Source organism: Equus asinus, chromosome 6 (assembly GCF_041296235.1).
Source record: "Equus asinus isolate D_3611 breed Donkey chromosome 6, EquAss-T2T_v2, whole genome shotgun sequence".
Classification (NCBI taxonomy): Eukaryota; Metazoa; Chordata; class Mammalia; order Perissodactyla; family Equidae; genus Equus; species Equus asinus.
The window spans coordinates 12,465,998-12,487,970 of NC_091795.1; the positions used below are offsets into that span (position 1 = coordinate 12,465,998).

The 21,973-nt window shown below is 45.2% G+C and overlaps 1 protein-coding gene across 16 annotated transcripts in view; it reads right to left on the reverse strand.

Moving 5' to 3' along the window:
- Positions 1 to 21,973, reverse strand: part of IL1R1 (interleukin 1 receptor type 1) — a 77,908-nt gene that overhangs the window by 38,457 nt on the left and 17,478 nt on the right. For 4 of the 16 annotated variants that reach the window (XM_044773055.2, XM_070511565.1, XM_070511563.1 and 1 more), the window contains exon 1: positions 2,567 to 2,704. The exons of 8 other annotated variants lie outside the window; for them this stretch is intronic. Coding sequence is in view for 2 of the 8 variants with exons in the window: in XM_070511562.1 (XP_070367663.1) it covers positions 2,567 to 2,851 (285 nt within the window). In the remaining 6 variants the exon portion in view is untranslated. Of the gene's footprint in view, positions 1 to 2,050; positions 2,312 to 2,566; positions 3,213 to 21,973 lie in introns of those variants that run through there. 4 more of the 16 variants (XM_070511562.1, XM_070511561.1, XM_070511564.1 and 1 more) reach the window with 4 other exon arrangements.

The following is a 21,973-nucleotide window of genomic DNA, read 5'->3' on the forward strand; positions in this document are numbered from 1 at the left end:
CTACTCTGTCTCCACTCTTGTTTTTCTTTCATCCTTTTTTTAATTTATGGCATCTTATAAATCCTTTCCAGAACAGGTCATCATTACTCTACGCCGTGCATGAAAAGAGGAGACAGCGCAGAATGCAAAGGTACGCAGCTGACCAGGGGCCTTGAGGAACTCCAGGCCCTTCCAACCCTTGGGGAGACCACTCTGGTGCCAGGGCCCCTGTGCATGCTCCCACATGCTGGGCATGGCCAGGAGGCTGCAGCAGCAGCGTTTCCTGGGGCCAAGCAGGCAACCAGCGGGGAGGAACAAAGCTGCTGACCATGCAGATCCTGTCAGCCCACCTGACAACCTCGAAGGGAGGAAAACACAAACCAAGCAGCTGCTGACAGCAGCAGATGGGGCACCTCAAGGGGCTGGGCCATGGCCGGTGAGTCACAGTGCCCCTGACGACTTCTGTCCTACCAACTGGCAAGTTGACAGAGGGTCCAGTATGTAGCACAATAATCATCACCTCTGTACTTCCCTACCCCCTATGCTATGGCAGTTTCATTGCAATTGTCCAGCTTTGCCACTTTGATCACTGAGACACTCTTTCCACAACACCACCACCTGCTTCCAGGTGGACACGCACCTCCCTCTGAGGCATCCCAGTCACACGTTTTCCATCTGCCCTGGGCCGAGTGCTCAGCCGAGCCACGAAGTCTATCTCCGCACCCCTGCTCTTCTTTAGGGAACCAGGGAGCTGCGTCTGTCTCCCTTGTCTTCTTGTCCTCTCCACTGGAGACACTGAGGGGTGTCCCGCCTGTGGGCAGCCAGTGTGCCCACATCCTGTTCAAAGGGGCAAATTTCAAAGACCCCCAATCCCCTTATGCAGAGAGACGGCAGACACGCTGTGACTTCGCCAAGAGGACTTCCGTCCATTAGAGGGAGGGATTTTCATGTATCTTGTTTGCTGCTCTATCCTCAGTACTTGGAACAGTGCCTGGTATACAGCACACATTCAGTAAACCTTTGTTAAATAAATAAGTGAATCTAATATTAAGCAGTGTTTCACTAACAGTAAAGGAATTACTCAAAAGATGCTACGTTTCCCAAAGCCATAAAGAAAGCCTTGTTGCCACATTATGCCACACGGGGTTCAGTAGAGCCTGTTAGAAAGGAGGGTTTGGTTCTGCCCCACCAAGGTCATGTGAGAATTCAGGTCAAATATCCTTTCCAGAACTACACGGAGGTCACCCAAGAGTGGACGGGTACAAGCGACACGCCACATGCAGCAGAATGGCAGCTAGTCAAGTAAGACTGAAAATAAATTAGGGGTTCCACAGCCCTTCTCCCATCAAACTTCATCCCAGAGCCCCCATGTTTTTATCTTGCACAAAACATAGTATATGAACAGAATATTAAATGAAATATTAAATAGGTTATTAAATAAGAAAGTAAAAGGCATCAAGAGAGAAGATGTCCCTGACTGCATGGAAATGGGTGGGGAAAGAGATGGCAAACTTCCTCAGCACCCCTCTCAGCTCTCCTCAGCTCATCAATGGTCACGGAGCTTCAGTTCCTACATTCACCTTCAGAAGCTTGGCACTGAGCCAGGGTGACCCAGCATCACATTCCAGTGATGGATGGATCTCACTCAGCTTGCGTTTTCTCCATGGCATCAGTGGCCCAGAGACGGCCCTAAGCTGTGCAGCTAAAACCACTGGCGTGTGTCCAGCTGATGAGCATCCCCTGACCCCAGGAAACCCCCTGGACCCCCCACCCAGGCAGAAATCTGCACACCCTCCTGGCAGCCTTCCTCCCTCCTGGCTGTGCAGAGGGGAAAGCCCCGGTAGGCAGGGGCTGCTGGGAGCCAGCATGTGGTACAATAGAGACATAGAGTTTGGTGTCTAAGGTGTTGCTCTCCTTGGGGCTGCCAGTCCTTCAACAAGCTAGTCGCCCTGTCTGAGCTTCTGATTCCTCCTGTAAAGGGAGGGTGCTAATAGCATGTTTCTCACAAGACTGTCGGGAGGATAAAAGGGCAGTAAGCATAAAGGGCCTTATAAACTGTAAAGTGCCTTACCTGCTGGCTGTGACTGATGAGTGTCTTCTTGGCGTCTGCTTGTAGCGACACCACCCAGCATCGTCCTTTCCCTGGAGGGGCCGCAAGTTATAGCCTCCCACTGTGCTTAGGGCATTCATCCCTCATCTTGTTAACCAGGCTGACCCTTCTGGGCCTAAACCCCTAACCGGGACACTCCTGAACCAGCTGAATTTGGGCGGATTAAAATGCCTGGAAGCAATTTACACAGACTCACATACACAAACACACACACACACCCCCCCAGAACGATCCTCCAGAACCACGGCAGCTTCCCCCAGAAGGGATCTGAACAACGTGTACTCTTGCTTCACACAGGAACAAACAAACAATCCCCCGGCTCCCGGCATTAAGCGCCATCACCTTCTTCCACAACAAACTAGCCATCAATCACGGCGAGCTCAGGAGGCGGCTTTCCGCGCGCCCCCGGAGGGAGCGCTGCCCCCGGGAAGGTGTCCCAGCCACAGGCTGTCCCCAACCCCCGCCCCCGCCGCCTACCTGGGCGACCCCGGGGGCCGGCCGGCCGCGGGCGGTCACATGCCGGCGCTCGGCCCCTGCGCCCGCCGCCGCCCGCTCCGAGCGGGCTCCGGGCCGCGGGCACGAGCGGCGGCCGCCCTGGAGCGGGAAGTGCGGGCGCGGTCCGGGTCGGTTCGGGACTCGCGGGCGGGGCGGGGCGGGGACGGCGGGCCCGGCCGGAGCACAGGAGGCAGGAGCTGGCCCAGTGCCGCCGCCCGAGGAGCCGGGGAGGTCGCCCGCCCCTTCCGGACGCTGCCGCTTGGGCATCGCCAGGCCGTCCTGCCACGCGCGGTGCCCCCGAAGGGAGTTGAGACGCTCCTGGACCTCGCCACCCGGCTGCCACCAATGCGGGGCCCGGGGCCTGAGCTCGGGGAGTGAGCTCGCGGCCGCAAGGCCAAGGCTCACACTTTGGTGCCCGGAGCGCGAGCGACGGAGTGCGGCCAGCCTGCGGACCTGGGGCCGGCCGGGCTCTCTCACCCCGGCTTTGGGAACCCGGAGGAGTCGCCAACTTCTTTGTACCTCCGTTCCCTCTTCTGTGAAAAGGGAACATAACAGCACCCATCTCACCGAGTGGTTGGGGAGAGTAAATGAGCTAACTGTGAACCAGCGCCAGGCAGAGAGTCGATACCACACGAGCTTCCCCGGCTAGTTTTATTGTTGTTGGTAAGCGCTGGGATGAAGCAGCAGCGTGCGAGTGGAACAGTCTTGATATCAGACTTTTTGGCCAGAATGGGTATCTTTTAAGGTTAAAACCCACGGGCTCAGGTTGCAACTGGGAATTCACACTCAGAGAAATGCAGTGATGGCCAGGGTCACACCTAGACCTCGGTGAGGGGAGGGAAGCACGCAGGGGTTCTGGCAGCCGCTGGCTTGGGTTGCAGGCCCAACAGCCAGGAGCTTGAAGCCTGCTGTTCCCTTTCCACTCCTGCCTCCCGTAAGTGACAATGCCAGCTTGTTCTGAGGACTTAATGGGCCATCCTCTGGGGTGACATTGAGTAAATGATGATTGCTTCCTCTCTAACAGAACACACCAGCCCTTCCGGTATCCCTTCCAGGCTGCGCAGGCTCTTGTTTCCCTAACCCATCCCTTGACATCCCCTTCAGGAACTCAAGAATTGAGGTAACTGGGCCTCAGCCGCCCCAGATCACCCTAGTCTGGAGAAAAGCATAAAGGAACGGGCAGCAATAACTCACCAGTCCTAATACTGCCTTGTGGCTGGCATGATGAGAGTTTCTTGTTTTTTCATTTTATCTCCTTCCGGAGCTTGTATGGTTCCCCTTTCTCTGGGAACAGGCTCAGATCTGGGGCCAGTAACATCGTATTATGAGAACTGATCAGCTGTCACATCTCTTAGAATTCCTTTTTAGCTGGCGGTTCTCGAAACCTTGACTACACATTAGAATTAAGGGGGAGTGCCTGCACACCGCCGCCTGGATCAGTTATGTCAGAATTTCTGGGGCTAAGGCCCAAATGTCAGTGTTTTTAAAGCTCCCGGGTGCTTCCAGTGTGCAGCCAGGGTTGCAAACAGCTGTCCCGAGCTCCCTCAGTGCTGCCCTCACTCTGAGCCCCCACTTGGAGCTGCTTCAGCCTGTGCATCCAAGCGCAGTGAACGAAAGCTGAAACAGGCGCGCCTGGCTCATCTGCACTCCCACTGCAGGACCAGTCCAGAAGCCACGTGTTGGTGGATGTAAATTCATCTTACTGCTTATGTAATGAAGGTTTTTCAACAGTTTACAAGTAGAAAGTAAACTTGATTTGAGCAAATAATGTAGAAATAAAAATTACACTTTCCTTTTATTTTTCTTTACATTCTGACTCCTCCAACCCACCCCTCCACCAGCCGTCCTGCTAGACACACAGCCCCTAGACCCAGGTGGGACTCTCAAACACCCCCCACTGTGGAGATAGGATTTGAAGACTTCCCCTTCTCACCTGTACCCACTCTTCTATCTGGGGTCTTGAGGTCACCTCCTCCCTCACTCAGCCGTGCTGACACTTTCCCTGACTCCTCCCTTTGTTTCCTTTCCCGGGCAACCCGTGTGGCCACCTGCCTTGCTCCATGCCCTGGGTTGGAGGCTTCGTGAGGTGGAGACCGTATCACGCTCTGCTCTGGTCTCAGCACATACAAAGGCTCTGCAGGCGAGTGTGTGCTTCACTGTGAGGCACATGCTTCCTGAAGACGGTGGCAGATGTGTTTAACAAAAACTTAGGAGAAACAGAAATAACATCCACAGCCTTGGGACACCTGCTGGAGCGCATCTCCGTCACCACCCTCCCAGCTCCAAAACTCTTATCATTTGGGAGACTTGTCTGTCTCCCCCTCACCCCTCACCCATCCTCGCCCCCCCTCGCCCCCCTCCCCGGCCCCAGGACCACCTTCCTTAAGAGAGACGGAATCCCCTGAGGATTCCAGTCTGGCCCCACCTGGAAGCTGCTCAGATCGTGGGACCCTCTCCTGGAGGACTATCTAATAGTTCACGTGAAACAAACTCACCTTGACCCGCACAGCATCATCTGATGCTCTGAGAAATAAAACATCTCCCATGGCCTGTGTGGCAAGACATTTTGAAGGATTGTTCATTATAAACAGTTACACTGGGCTTGAAAGCTTTAAAGAAGCCTTTTTGTTCTTCTTTCCTTGAATCCTCAAAGCCAAAGTGTTGGAGAACTTTGAGCATAGAGTTTACATCATAAACCATTGAGTTCAGAAAGATGTATGGTAACGTAAAGGTTTTTTTCCCCACCCAAAGGAGCAGAGTTGATCAGCAGACAGGAAGAAAAGCAGAGGGGAGGTGACTGGTATTTATTGGCCCTGGAAGGTCTCTGAGCAGTGGCCCAGTGCCCCCCACTCTCCACCACCACCAAACGAGAGAAAGCCTGGCCTCCTCCCAAGAGAGGAGATTGATGGGAATCCTGGAAGAGAGGAGCACTGCTGGGCTCCCCAGGGTTTAGCCTAGCACACCAGCAGCATCATAGCAAAGCCCTGTGTCCAGCATGGCCCATCCATGGGGCAGCCCTGACAGCAGGATGCCTGGGCCTGAGGACAGGCTGCCTCACAAAGTCTCGTGCATCTCAGAGTGTTCAGAGTTCCCAAACCCTCTAGGGGCTGCAGAGCGGCTGAGAAGGCCCCCACCTAGAAAAGCCCTTGCAGCTGGGGACTGCCGGGCAAGCACGAACTCAGCTGAGGTCGGTAAGACCAGAGGATGATCTATGGACCAGAACCCCCTCCCCAGATGCCAAGACAAGCCTTAAGCAGTCCATGTCCTTCACCCCCAAAGAACTCCAGTTACCATCCAGAGAAAAAAAGGGGTTTGAAGACGGAAGAATTCTGAACAGCTTGTGCTGTTACCCCAAAGAGACTGAGTCTTGAACCAGTGGAGACTAAACAACCCTGAATTGGCAAGACTTTTTCTGGCATCAGATGGAAATGAGGATTCATGAGCAAAGTTGGCTTCAGTTATGAAAAAGAACGAAAATTACGTTTTTGCACACAGAGCCTCCGTGATTCTTGCTACGCCTATTTTTTATTATTGATGGAACTGCCAGTAACCATTCACAGAACTACAGCGTTCTCTGAGATAGTTTTAAAAACCACTGTCCCAGATGGACTTCCTTCTACAGCCTAGTTTTGCTCCTTTCACACATTTTCCATCCACTGACCTCCAAATAAACACTTTTTAAATGTGCATCTCTCATTACCTCCCATCACTGCAAGTTCTTGGTTTTAATTGACTCGACACTCGCCCCTTCTCTAAGCAATTTTGCGTGGGCTTCTGTGATCGTCTTTCTATTCTGATTTTGCAAGATTTTTACCAATCAGAAAGCCACATGTGAACTACAGATGAGAGCTGATGATAAAGTGTAAAATATCATAAGACTGCCACAGCAATAAACTATTTCTTAACCTACTCTATAACAAGAGGAAGGAAAGATGGGTATGGCAGACAGTCCTGCCAACCCCTTGTTCTAATTGCAGATTTAATCTTGCTCAATGAAGGCAAATCACTGAAAGTGGCTTCTTGCGCTGGTTTTCCCTGTGCTAACACAGAAACACACTGCAAATTCCAGAGGCCGATAGACTTAGTAACTTCTAGGAATTGCTGAACTTAACAGAACCGAACTGGTGGTGCCTTTCTCTTAGGCCAGCTGTCTGATTTGATGATTGCTTCAACACATGAAACTTAACCCCAAGAACCAAACCATCCATCACTACCCACAAGGCAGCCATTACCGGCTTCTCCACGTCAGCCAAGAAGGGCCTATTGAAATGTTTGTGCTTAGTCACGTGCACGACACATAACAAGGGTACTGCCTTCCTTAAACTCATTTTTAAATCTAATATTCTTTCCCTTGTGTTTCTACATGGTTCCACCATCTTTGGTTCTCTGCAAGTTTCTATAATTCGTCTCTAAGTTTTGTCACTTTCCCTTTTCCACAAGCACCTTCCAAAATCCAGACTTTCATGTTGCAGCCTTTCAACTCTTTGATCCTTTCTGAATATAACTGCCAACTTATTTTCTCTAAGTAGTTTTCTTTCGATATGATCACTGTAGTAGGTAAAGATGGCTGCAAATTCTTCACTCCTCCTCCAATTAAGAGGTGAAGTCTAATAATCTCTCATTGAATCTGGGCAGGCCTCGGTGACTTAACCAATTTCAACTAGCAGAATGAGGTAGAATTGACTTTCTGGGACTTCTGAGGCCAGATCATCAAAAACCTTTCAGCTTCTTCCTGGGCCTCTTGGAACATTTACTCTTGGTACCCAAAGCTGCCAGGTAAGAAGTATTACTACTGTCCTGAGACCGCTATACTGTTAGAAAGCCTAAGCTACATGGAGGCACTGCAGTCCATAGCCCCAGCTGACAGCCAGAACCAACTCCAGGCTTGGGAGTGTGCCATCTTGGATGTTAAGCCAGTCAACCCTAGTCAGCCACCATCTGACTGTATCCACAGGACAGGTCCCAAAGGAGAACCACCCAGCTGGGTTCCATCAACCCACAGAAACTTGAGAGATAATAATGCATTGTTGTTTTAAGTCACTGAGTTTGTAGCACAATAATAAATAAGGAAAACAATGACCATACTCAAGAAAGTGTCATGATTCTCTGTGGCCCGTCCTGTACCATATAGAGTCAGCCTAGCGTGCAGGGTCTCTCAGAATTAAAATGACACCTATCCTCCCTTCTCCAGCATCACCTCTGAACACTGCCCAGGTTCAGAGGACTTCCTTAAGATTGTTATTATGACTATCTCACCAGCAAGCAAAGGAAAAATGAGAGTTATGAGGTGGTCAAATAGGTTTAGCAGTAAACATACTATTTTGAGTCAAAGAAATAACTATAATCTTATCCTTTTCAGCAAACACTAACTAAATCAGCAAGAAGGATTTAGTTTCTAGTGTTGGTATTCAATGATTTTCCAAGAAATAGTGCAACCCATGAGAAATAAGCCTCCACCCTCAGAGGTACTTTGAAGGGTAAACAGCAGGCCACTGCTTCTGACAATTGAAGCAGAAGAAAAATCTGGTCAGACTCAGAAGGGCCATATTTGTTGAATCATTTCCTTAATCCAAAGATTATGTTAACATTCAACTGTTCCTTTCTCTCGACTTTCCCCAGAACAAACAATTTGGCAACAACTCAGCAGCAGGTGAACTGCTGCCCAATAGCAATTCCTGTCATCCATGTCTGCCCTGAGGGAGGGTGGGACCTAGGAAACTTCTCTGCCGTGAGCCCAAGAGTTGGGAGAAGAGGCCATAGTCCCGCCGATTCCTTCTTTGCCTCTTGCCTCCTCACAAGTAAATCACTAAATAAAGAGCCTTGATGGTGGGTACTGAGCTGTTCCTTCTCTGGGATAGTTAGACTGACTGATGAGCTCAGCTTACGGTCTAAAATGTAGCTGGTATTGTCCTCAGAGGCCACCGCCGCGGGGCCTGGAGTACTCTTCAGATCGATGTTGGGAGAAGCCTCTGACCTCAATTCCCCAGTAATGGCATAAAAGATTCAGGATCCAGACTGGACCAGACTTTGGGCAGGAGACAAAGAGAGTCCCCTGTGTGTGACTTATGCAGCAGCTCCCAGAAGGTGGCTACGAGGATTCCCTTTCTCATTTCTCTAGATCTGTGCTCTAATACGTGATGGCTCTAGGAATATGTAGCTATTTAAATTATTTAAAATTAAATAAAATTAAAAAACAATTTCTCATTTGTTCTAGCCACGTTTAAGGAGTTGAGTGTCTGCAAATTTGTCACTAGTGGCTACCATATTGAACAGCCATAGAACATTTCCATCACTGTGAAATATTCTATTACACAGTACGGCTCTAAAGTCTAGACACTTCAGGGCCTCTGGCACTGGGGCCTTCTCCAGCAAGCTAGTTTTCATCCAAAATGGACAACTTGCTCATTTTATACCTACATCTGAGCAAGAATCTTCTTCATGCCTTTCCCTTTCCTTTTGATGAACTGTGTCATCATTCAGTCTGTCGTTGCTCAGCTAAATCATACCTGCTTACACGTTCCTCTATATTTTATGTACTTAGTTTGTATATTATTATAATGACCTTGCGTTCATCAACGTAATGCTTTGTCCATAATTGTCTCATATGAATATTTTTATTTTTCTAGTAAAAATAAATGTAAGATCTTCAGGGATGGGAAACATGTATTTTTGGGCGTTGGGGAATCCCTCCATTCCTTGTCCCAAAATACTCATATAAAACCCTGAACGTCAGAAGTAGTCAACTGACCAGCTAAGGAGGAGGGTGTGGAGGGTTTTTTTATGGTAGGTATCACCCCAAACTTCTGCTCCCCGGCAATGATTTCTGGCAGAGACAATACTGTGGTCCCCAGTCATAGTGTCATAAAATCAGCAGCAGAATATTTGTTACCTTTCAATTAAAATTAAAAAATGACCAAAGATTTAAAATACAATTACGTTAGCAAATTAAACTGTAAAATCTTACCACACGCTACAGTTTTGTCATTCCTTTTTGTTATTGTCTAAGAAAAAAATCATTTATCGTGCTGTTGCTTTAACATATTAACTGTGTGCTTGTCAAGTAACTTGGAGATTTCCCAACTACTCCCTGGCTTGAAAATAATGACAACATAACCACTCTCAGAGAGCAAGTGCCCAAGGAGAAGAGGGGTAGGTGTGTACCCAGAACCCAGGCTTTCCTAAGAGCACAAGGCGAGGGTCCTGGTACAGAAGATTTGAATGCAGAGGAAAGCCTGCATTCAAATACATTTCCTGAGAGGAGAGTCTTTTCCCTATGCTGTCTCAAGAAAAAGAGAGAGGGGCTGGCCAGTGGCACAGCAGTTAAGTGCGCACGTTCCGCTTTAGCAACCTGAGGTTCGCTGGTTCCGATCCCGGGTGCAGACACGGCACTGCTTGGCAGAAGCCATGCTATGGTAGGCGTCCCACATATAAAGTAGAGGAAGATGGGAATGGATGTTAGTTCAGGGTCGGTCTTCCTCAGCAAAAAGAGGAAGATTGGCAGTAGTTAGCTCAGGGCTAATCTTCCGCAAAAAAAAAAAAAAAAAAAAAAAAGGAGAGAATCTTGGGAATAAAACGGTGATGGCTAAGAAAGTATTGAGCACTCTTTCTGCTTTCCCTGCTCCCAGTGTGGAAGTAGTGAGGTAGGTACCTGGAAGAACCAGCAGTTTGGGAAAGACCCTGAAACAGTCTCTGCAGAGAGAGAGCAGTCCAAGCCAGGGAGGGGAGGGAGCGTAGCCCACGGGCAAAACAGTGCCAGCACACCGTGGGCTCAGGGGCAGCATGGCGCCCCCAGCGCTACCATCTCACGTGTGGGTCTGCTACACCTTTTGTCCGGTTTATCCCTAAGTTGTTCATATTATTGATACTATTGTAACGGGTATTGCTTATAAATTTCAATTCCTGAATGTTCATTGCTAGTATATGGAAATACAGCTGACCTTTGTATATTGATCTTGTGACCCGCGAAACTCACTTAGTTCTAGTAGCTGTTTTATAGATTTCAGAGGATTTTCTACACAAACCACCATGTTGTCTGCAAAATAGTTTTACTTCCTCTTTTCCAATCTGGATGACTTTTATTTCATTTCTTGACTTTTTACACCAACTAAATCCTTTAGTACGATGCTGAATAGAAGCAAGGAACGCTTTCAGCCTTTCACCATCAAGTATGATGTTAGCTCATGGTCTTTCATAGACGCCTCTTATCAAGTTGAGGAAGTGACTTCTATTCTTAATTTTCTGAGAATTTTTATCAGGGATAGATGTCGGATTTTGTCAAGAGCTTTTTCTGCATCTGTTGAGATGATCATACAGTTTTTCTCTCTCACATGTTTTATTAATATGGTGAATTATATTTATGGAGTTTCCAATGTTAAACCAATGCTTGCGTTCCTGGGATAAAGCGTAGCTGGCCATGATGTATTAGCCTTTTTATATATTATTGAATTGGATTTACTAGTATTTTATTTAGAATTATATCTATGTTAATAAGGAATATTGGTCTATAGTTACCTTTTCTTGTCAGGTCCTGTCTGGTTTTGCTGTCCGATTGGTGCTAGCCTAGAGATAGGAGAACTCATGAGCTGGGAAGTGTTTATTCCTCTTCAATTCTCTGGAAGAGTTTGTGCACAACTGATATGATTTCTTTCTTAAGTGTTTGGTAGACTCCACCAGGAAAGTTATTTGGGCCTGAAGTTTTCTTTGTGGGAAGATTTTTAACTACAAATTCAATATCTTTAATAGATAAAGAGCTAGTCAAGTTATCTGTTTCTTCTTGAATGAAGTTGGTAGTTTGTGTCTTTCAAAGAATTTGTCCATTTCATCTACGTGTCGGTGTTTCTTGCATAATTTTGTTCCTAATATTCTGTTATTATCCTTTTAGTATTTGTAATGTAGTGCAGTGATATCATCTAAGTCCTGCTGTTATATTTCTGTCTTCTCTTTCTTATTGTCGATCATTCTGGCTAGAGGTTTATCAACTTTATTGGTCATCTCAAAGAAGGTCAGATCAAGTCAGCTTTTGGTGTTATAGATTTCTCACAATAGAGAAATTAAATTAAGTTTCTGTTTTCTATTTAATTGCTTTCTGCTTTCATCTTTATTATTTATCTTTTGCTTGCTGTGGGTGTAATTTGTTCTTCTTTTTCTAATTACAGTGAAGGCTGAGGTCATTGATTTGACACTTTTCTGCTTTTTAAAATAGGCATTTAGTGCTATAAATTTCTCCATAAATGATTTATCCTTCCATATATAAGAACCTTACAATACTATAGTTTCATTTCTCCCCGCCTGCCCTTTTGTGTTGTGTCATTTATTTTACTTTTACATTGCACTTCTGTTTGAACAGTCAATTTTCTTTTAAAGAAATTTAAGCAATAATTTCATTGCAATTCCTAGTTCCCATTATTCCTTTGGATAGATCCAGATCTTATCTATCATCATTTTCCTTCTGCCTAAAGAATTGCCTTTAACGTTTTTGTAGTATAAGCCTGCTGTGAATGAATTCAGCTTTTGTATGTTTAAAATGGTTTAGTTTTTCCTTTGTTTTTGAAAGATATTTTTACTCTGTGTAGAATTCTAGCCTGACAGGTTTTTTTCTTCCAGTTCTTTAGAGATGATTCTCCAAAATCTTCTAACTTACATTATTTCTGCGAGAAGTCTGCCATCTTGTCACCCTTATTTCTCTGTGGGTGTGTTTTTTTCACTGACTGCTTTTAAGATTTTTCTTTTTCACTGGTTTTAAGCAATTTGATTATGATGAAACAGTGTACTTTTCTTTGTGTTTCTTGGGGTTCATTGAGCTTCTTGGACCTGTGGGTTTATAGTTTTCATCCAATTTGGAAAAGTTCTGGCCATTATTTTCAAATATTTCTTCTGTCACTCCCTCCCTTCCTCTTGGGGACTTCAATTACAAGTGTTTGGGTGCTTGAAATTGTCCTACAGTTCACTGATACTCTGTCCTTCTATTTGTTAGTTTGTTTTCCCCTGTGTTTCATTTTGATGGTTTCTGTTGCTGTGTCTTTAAATTCATTAATCTATTCTTCTGCAATGTCTAATTTGCTGTTAATCTCATCCAGTGTATTTCTTCTCTCAGACATTTTTTCTCTCAGAGTTTTCGTCTCTAGACATTAGAGATGGGTCTTCTTTTTTTTCCTTTTTTTCACATCTTCCATTTCTCAACTTGCTTCTTTGAACAGATGGAATACAATCATAATTGCTGCTTGAATGCCCTTGTCTGATTCTAACATCTGCATTGGCTTTTATTTGGTTTTGATTGATTAATTTTTCACCTCCTTATTTTCCTTCTTGTTTGCATACGTGGTAACTTTTTATTGAATGCCAGACACTGTGGATTTTAACTTGTTGGATGTGGGATATTTTTGAGTCCTGGGATGCATTTTAGTTCTTGGAAATACTTTGACTATTTTGGGTCTTGCTTTTGTGACTTATTAGGCAGGATCACAGCAACATTCAGTTTTGCTGGAGCATGATCTTTCTTATTCCTCTACTGAATGCCTGCAAATTGTAAGGTTTTCCATTCTGGCTGGTGGGAACAGAAATTGTTCCTGGCCATGTACACTGTCTACTATTTCATCTAATCTTTAGGGTAGTTCTTTTTCTGGCCTCAAGTAGTTTCCTCACATGCACATGATGATCGATACTCTGCTGAATTCTTAAAGGGGCCCCTCTGCAAATCCGAAGTTCTCTCTGACGGAGCTTTCTCCTCTGTGGCATTCTTCCTGTGAACTGCAGCCACCATGGTCCCCCTTGGCTCTCAGCTCTGTCTCGTCAGTCCAGGAAGTTTGGAGAGTCCTGCCTGGGTCCTCCTTTTCTGAGAAAATGGCTGGGCATTCTTCCATGGCCTGGAAACTCTCTCAAGTCAGTAAGCAGGGGCAATGGTAGGGCTCACCTCATTTGTTTCCTTTCTCTCAGGGATCACTGTCCTTCACTGGCTGATGTCCAGTATCTTAAAAACCCTGGCTTCATGTATTTTATACAGTTCTTTTGGTTGTTTCTGGTGAGAAAGTAAATCCAGGCCCTATTACTCAATCTTGGCTGGCAGCAGAATTCAGCTACATAGTTTCCAAAATTCATAGATATAATAGTTTACCGTGAACATGTCTAAAATTCTTTATGCAGCTCAAAAAATTTTTATTTTAATTTTTGTTAGAAATTATCTATAAAACATAACCTAGAATTAGTAAATGTTAGCCAAGAGCAAGACTTTTGAGGAAGGAAGTAAATTGTGGATGATGTCGGGTAAAGGACAGCCTGGCAACTGTCAGATCCTAGAGCCAGAGAGACCAGCTGTGAAGCACCAGCCTGACTGGAAAAGTCCCAGGGTTGTATCCCTGGGGGTGGAAAGGAAAGAACAGTTGTGAAGAAGGGAGGGAAGGAAGGAAAGGACGAGGGAGAGAGGGAGGGAGGGAGACGTATGCAGTCCAAAGAACGCGATCCTCCATCTCCAGGATCGCCAGCGCTAAAGGTTTGGAAGGAGGAATTATTAACACTTATGATTAGTTGAGTACAGGCATCAGGAGGGAGAAATTTGAAAGGAGATTCTAAGCATGTTCAAAAAAATTGTTAGGGAAAAAGATATTCTGCGTTAGTGGCTCTCAAATTTCCTGGAGAACCTTTCCGGGGTCCACAAAGTCAAAACTACTTTGATAATAATTCAAAGACAGTGTGTGCCTTCTTCACACACGCTCTCTCACAAGCATACAGGGCTTCTCCAGAATCTACAAGATGTCCCTCTCAAAGAGGACTGAGTGTGGAAGCAGATTGGAGCATTCACCTGTCTTCTGTTGAGCCAAATATTAGAGAGATATAGAGAACAGCATAAACCATGTAAAACAATGCTACTTTTCTAATTTCTTTTTTTCAAAAGATAATTATTTTTATAAAAGAGATGTCATTTAGGTTAACAGGTAATGAATTTATCATTATTTTTAAATGATCAATAAAAATTTATTTTTAAGCTTATTTTAATGTTTAATACAGTTGATATCAATAGTTAACCGTATAAACAAATCTCTTTAAAGTTCTCAATAATTTATAAGTATGTAAAGGGGTCCTTAGACCACAAGTCTGAGAAGTTCAGTTCCACCTAAAGCTTTTGCAGCCCTGTGGAGACCACTGTGTGGTTCCTGGAAGCATCTTCTCAGGAGCAAGGACAACGGGCAGGTCAAGAAGCCAGAAGGGAGAATCAACCCCAAGACCAACTGCTTCCCCCATTACCCAGAGTTTGAAATGACATTCACAGAACAGCAGCCCTACAAGCCTCACCCGTAAGGAACTGGGTTCTAACTCTTCACTGAGATCTTAACTGCACTTTGAGGTAACACAGGTCTACCTTGAATTTCTCAAAGGCTCTGCGAAATCGCCAGTGCCGTTTCCAATTTCCTTCACCACCACGTTCCTAACGGTTCTTCTGGCCCATGCCTAATAATTGATCATTTATGTAAGAAGGAAATGTGTAAATACCAAGCACTATTGTGTGTCTGACAGTGAGTTAGATGCTTTAGGAGGACATCGTATTTCATGCTCAGCATGCTATGAACCATATCACTGTCTCCTCCTCTTACAGACAGAAACAGAAGTTCTGCAGAGCTTAAGGAACTCGCCTAAGATTACTCAGGGAGTGAAATACCAAACTGGGACTCAGCTCGTGCTCCAAAGCTGATGATCTTTCCTGTGCCCATTGTTGCCTTCTCCAGTTTCACCATTTATCTTAGTGTCACTGTTTATAAAAGTGAAAAACAGGTAGGAGCTGGGAAGTCTGCTGTCTAGAACTAGAAGGCGTATAGCCTCTAGCCTAGTGGTTAGGAGTGTAGACAATGGAGCCTTACTGCCCTACGTTACATCCCAACTCTACCGTGTACTAGCTGTGTGGTGCTGAGCAAGTCACCTGAGACTTGCTGTGACTTCTCTGTGTCTCAGTTTTCTTGACAGTAAAATAGTGTTATTAGTAGTTTCCACTTTACTGGTTTGGTGTACTAAATAAGTTAATAATAAGTTAATAATAATAAGTTAAGTAAAGGCTGAATAAGTTAATATGTAAAAAGCAGTTAAACATTGTCTGACACATAGTCAATGGTAGAGGCGATGGTTATTTGCCATATACTAGTTGTGTCTGGGTAACTTAGGCTTTTTGAACCTATGAAATAGGTATAAAAATATCTGCTCAGTTGCACCACAGAGTTACTGAGAAAATTACAGATAACTAAAGTACCTGACAACATTTGTAACTGAATAATATTATGCAAATAAGCAAATATTACAGAAGGTTTGTTAGGCATAAACTCCTAACGTGATATCATTTTTGGAATACAGAGTTTTCTGGTAAAGAGTGGGTCGGTATTTCTGGCTAAAAGAGAATCCACTTGTCACCACAATTGATAAATTCCTCATTCCAAAAACACAGCCAAAACCACATTCAGAAAGCAGGGTATTTCTGCACCAGCTCCCCAGGCTAAAGTAAGTGGGTGTGAGATGTGTGCATAACTCGGTCTTCGTGAGGGGCCGGTGAAGAAATCTCGGGCACTGCGATCCAAGCAGCACTCAGAGATAAAGAAGCACTTAAAGGAAACAAAAGGGCCGTTTGCAACCAGAAGTTTCTCAACATTCCTTACGTAAACTCAGAAATTTAATTATTGCCATGACAAAGTGGTTCTGCTTCTCTTCGTTTTTCATTGTTAAAAAAGTTTTAACCAAACTTGAATCATTTCCTGTCCTAACTGCAAGACCTCTTTCCCGTTCCTCCTACGTACTAAACTGCAAATCACTGTTGCCAAAGAAATCGTCCTCCTCGTCGCCAAATAATCTCAAGCCGTTAGACGTCACACGGAAATGTACACACACATGCACAGGCACACACATCCCTACCCTGTCATAAATCCCTGCTGCTGCTTCATAGCACATGTCACCATCTAACTTCCTTTGCATATTACTTTGTGATCTTGCTGGTTAACCGTTTATCTCAACTAGAAGCCCTGGGGGTCTAGTGGTGAAGATTCAGGACTCTCACCACTGCAGCCCGGGTTCACTCCCGGTCAGGGAACCAGATCATCCCTCTGTGGGTTGTCATTCTGTGGTGGCTGAATGTTGCCGTGATGCGGAAAGCTATGCCACGGGTACTTCAAATGCCAGAAGGGTCACCCTTGGTGGACAGGCTTCAGCAGAGCTTCCAGACTAAGACGGGCTCCGAAGAAGGATCTGGCCACCCACTTCCCAAGAAATTGGCCATGAAAACCCTGCAAATAGCAGCAGCGTATTGTCTGCTAGAGTGCCCGAAGGTGAGAGCGTGGTGCAAAGGGCTGGGTCCACAGGGGCACTGAGAGTCAGAATCCACTCCGTGGCACTAACAGCAAATTTCTACTAGAATGTAAGCCCTGGGAGGGTAGAGTTTGGGTCCAGTTTGTTCACTGTTGTATTATCATTGTCTAGAAGAAAGCCTGGCATGTGGTAGGTGCGTTTTAAATTATTCATTGAATGAATAAATGAATCACCTACCTCTGTACATTGAAAGCGCTTGTACTTGATTTCAGTATTTTGCCCCAACTCTTTCCCACAACCAGCTAGAGTTCTCTCAGCCATCTCTATTTGGCTCACCATGCACTATCCATGGATATGCAGGTCTTTCACTTTAGGACAACTTATCTCTCCTAGATCCTTCTAAAAGCAGGTGGGGAGCTGACTCAGGCAATGGGACTTTAACATATGGAGACCAGGGGCCGGCCTCGTGGCCAGGTGGTTGAGTTTGTGCGCTCTGCTGTGGCGGCCCAGGATTTCGCCAGTTCCAATCATGGGCGCGGACATGGCACCGCTCATCAACCCATGCTGAGGCGGCATCCCACATGCCACAACTAGAAGGACCCACAACTAAAAATATACAACTCTGTACCAGGGGGCTTTGGGAGAAAAAGAAAAAATAAAAGCTTAAAAAAATAAAAAAATAAAATAAAATATGGAGACCAAGAGCAAAGTGTTTCTCACCCTTGACAAAGCGCGGGGCCTGAACATGAGAATGAGCGGAGCAGAGAAAGCTGAAGTCCAAATCAGCCATCAGCCGCCTCCACAGCCGCCACACCCAAGGACCCAGAAGAGGATTTACATAGGAGCTCAGACCACGTGCTCCAGTTCATGGCTTGCCTTTAGGGCTAATAAATGGGCTGGGAAGAGAACTGATGCCAAAATCCTCCTCCTTCAAACCCAGGCTGGACAGCCACTGGCCCCAGATCTGCGAAAGGGACCTTGTGAGTCAGATGGAGGGATGGCTGAGTCAGTGGGCCTCACGACTGGCTGCACACCAGAGTCTCCTGGACATTCTAAAGCCCTACCTCATGAGTGGAATCTATGCAGATGGTGCCTGGGAATCTGTATGTTTAAAGAGCTACCAGCCGCTCCTCAGACCAACACTTGGTAACCAACACGCTGAGAAGACCCCTAAGGGCACTTCCGCCCCATGACTGTGGGACAGTGAGTGGGTCTTGCCCTAGGGAAGTTTTAAGGATAGCGGAAGTATATTGGGTCGTCTGTTTGGGAAGGTGCTCTATGTGGTGGGCAGAAGTTGGGGGTCTGCAATACCCAGGACCGTGCTGCACAGCAAATTGCTCCCCATCCTACAAAACTTGCAAATATCCCACCAGAAGGGAATATAGGTGAAATCTGAGCCTGCAGCCTAACTCTCTTTTTCATAGAAACAAAAAGTATTTTTTGTACGGTTTTAATATATATTGAATTTTCCAGAAATGGAGCTACCATGAAAATTGAGGGAAAATAGAGCTTAATTTTTTCTGGAACTTTAAAGAAGTTTTTTCACCACAGGGGAAAATCACATTGTCAAGGCAACGCCACTCATGTTGTTTGAGTCTCCAGTGAGACACGCACTGTTTCCATCTGCATTTGCAGCTGCCACGTTACAGACTCCTCGGTGTGAAGCTGCAAGCCTCTGATGGTCTCCTTGTGTCTTCCAGTTCAGTAGGCCCATGTACAGACAGGTGGAAATGCATATGGAATAACTTTCATTTCTCCTCCCCATTCTGATTAAGGTAATATAGTTAAGTTTTAATATCATGTGTAAGTAGGTTATGTTATCAATGAATTTACTAAAGGATAGTAAAGGGGACGTTATAAAATATTTATTAAGAAAAAGAGCATTAAGTCTGTTGAAGTTAAGAGCCACCAATCTAAACCTTCTAATTCATCCTCAAAACAAAGCTACTGGTCGGAGATGAAGACGCTGTTTTCTTTGACTTGTCCTTGTGGTCTCCTTGGTCACCCTTGACTTTATCCCATTCCTCCACCACAGTTTGCGACCTATTCAGTAATAAGTCTTCTGGGAGAACCACTTCAAATTCCAAGTCTGGTAGCATCCCAAGCATCACAAAAGAGGTCTTTTTTCATGGACCGGCCCCGTGGAAGACCCTCTCAGCTTTGCTCAGCTTTCCTTTTGAAGCACAGACGACTTGAGCCTTCTCTTTAGAACTCGTTTTTATTAATGTGAGCCCTGTTTTGAAATATTATACCCAAGACCTCAAGAAGGCCTTGACTCCACCATGTTGGCTGACATTCCTGAGTAATAAGTGCCACAGTGGGGCTGAAAGTTCTTAACATTTTGTGCTTCTCCCTTATTCCCATCCCTCACCTGCATGCCACAGTGGAAATTCTGGCTGCTAAATGTGACTTAATTCTGAAGTCCCCTTGGTGACTGCCCCCACCCCATGTCAGAAACTCTTCCCTTCACTTCCTCCGGAAGCCCTCAGCCTAAGAAACAATAATAAGGTTCCCAAGAGTTATTACCAAGGGGAAAAGGAGACATTGTTTGTGCCAGACTAAATCCCAGCTAAGAATTACTCTTCTTGCAGAGACCATGAAGGAAGTTGCAAGAGTAAATCCTCTACTGTGGTTTTCCTAACAAGTTGTTCTGCAGAGAAAAGACGCACCTGCTATATGATCAATGGGTTCTAGGTAGATGGGTAGTAGCTGAAAAGAGCCTGCAGGAGATCCTCCCAGCCAGCAGCCTTGAGAGCTATGAGGGTGGCTGCTCTGCCATCTCCCGCACCATCCTTATCTAGGCTTCCCCTGTCTCAGTAGTGGGGGAACATCTGAGTGCTTTACTTTGATGCTCTCACCCATTAGACCGCCTTTCCTCTCCCTCTTCCCTTTACATCCTTTCCCTCCATCTTCTTCTCTGTCTTCCTCTACGATCTCTTCCAAGACCCATTCCTTGCTCTCTATCAACCAAGAAAGACCCATATGAGACACTCTACCTCTATTTCTATGTTTTCTTCAAATTGTATTAGTGTACGTTATTTTAAACTGTAACATTTTATTGTCATATATGGGTCAAGTATTGATATAATTCAGAACTATTTCCCCCTTTCATTTACCATCAACATTTATGGTAAATTTTGCTTTGATTTTCTCAAATTTGTTTTAAGCATAGAATTCTTGGAATACTTCATTCCAAAAAGGCTAAATGTAGTTCCAAGAAAACTCAGCTTGCTTCTCAAAGTGGGCTTCATAATGCTTTTCCCGGTAAGATATAGACACACCTTCACATGGAATAAGGATAGCATGACATTGGTATATCTGTGGTTAAATGTCTTTGACTGGTGAAACTTTGGCACTATATTTTATCATCCTTTGAAGCAACATGCCTTGGGTTGGAATGCAGTGTCACCTTAAGGAAATAGACTGAATATATTTGAATATTTAACTCAAGGCTGCACTCCATCTTTCTCCGTTTGTATAGATGCCTTTGGGTTGGTGTCTACTTAGTGTGTAACATACTCCTATTTCTCAGGAAAGTAATGCAACTTCCCTGACCCCCACCTTCAGTCTATAGGTATGGGCCCAGGAGGATGCTCTTAGCCATGGCTGATCCGGCCAAGAGTATTCACTAGACCCCAAGCTACAGCATTCACATTCTCTCTCCCAAGAATTTTGCATCAAGTCTGAAATACTCAGAGCTAATTTCTCTGTGTCATGGATGGAGTCAAAAAAAGAAGGTGTTGTTCTGCTTTGAATTCCATTTGGGAGATGCAGCGTGGTGTGTTTTTCCCATTTGAACCAGAGTGGCAAAGAAAGCCAGTTTTCAGAGAAAGAGAAAAGCAGGAAGTGGAAACAGGAAATGAAAGAGACTCCTTCAGACTTTAAGAGGCAACCTCCAAGGCTGGTTCCAGCCCTTCTGGAAGCCGGGCTGCATCCCTGCCCTTGGGTTCCAGGAGGCACTCCTGAATGTTGACTACTATTTCTCTCTTTTTGCTTGAGCAAAGTTAACTCATTTAAAGAAGCCCGTGGTTCTTGTAACTGCTGAGTCCTATATCTTGTAATCACCAACATCTGAGTGCCCCTTGCTCTTCTTAGTGATTTTTTTTTTAGATTTGGTTATTATTACAAAATTTAGCCCTTCTCTATTTCACATCCACATTCATTATTGTGTGTTTCTAGTTACATGTATGTGTGTGTGAGAGAGAGACAGACAGAGAGACAGAGACAGAGAGGGAACTGACATAGAAAACTCTGACCTAAATATAGAAGTTTTAAAATAAAGACATTCTTTGAGGCCAAATTGTTCCCAAAAAGGGCATCTAGCTAACCCCAAAGTGTCCTGCAGGGTGGCCTACATCTGTGGACTCCCTTGTCCGTGGGGCCTGGCTCTCATCACACAGACTTGGGAATTCAGGTTTCTCTGTGTCTTGCACTTGTAATGTTCTTTTGAGACAGACGCCTAAGTTTAGAACGGAATTCTGGCTTTTTAGCTTAAAATAAAACCTACAACTGCCAAAGGGACAAGTTATTATTATCTGCTGGCAGCATGTTTTCTTCTTCCAGGAAGAACACACTGGGAAACCAAGATAGCATCAGAGTGTTCTTAACAATCAAGGAATCAGACAGGAGGGTGATTCCAGGTTTAATGGCATTAGTCGTGGGAGCCTGCATCCTAGCCTGCGCCAGGGTCTCTCAGATGCTGTGACTGGTCCGTGGCCTGGGTGAGCACTGTCCCATTTGTCTAAGAGACCTCATGCCTTACTCCATGACAGGCCGTGCCTCTCTGAGAAGGACACATTTTTTCCTTTAGCCGTATTCCAGGGTATAGCATGGAAACCAGTCTGTTGCATTGAGGGGGTCCAACCTCATTTGTATTGATTCAGAGGGTGACCTTATGTAATGGAAGTCATATTTCTCCAATATATAAAACAATGTATATTCTTTCTGGGTCACTCTTTAATTGTTTCTGGTTGCTTTATACCTTTGAAGGAGAGGCATTCCTGACCTTAGAGAGAGGAAGATGGAGACTAGAATAAAAAAGAAATTGCTCATCTTTGAACCCCAGATTAGAGTTTAAGGCCATGGCCAGATAATAGTCTAAGCTAAAATGTCATT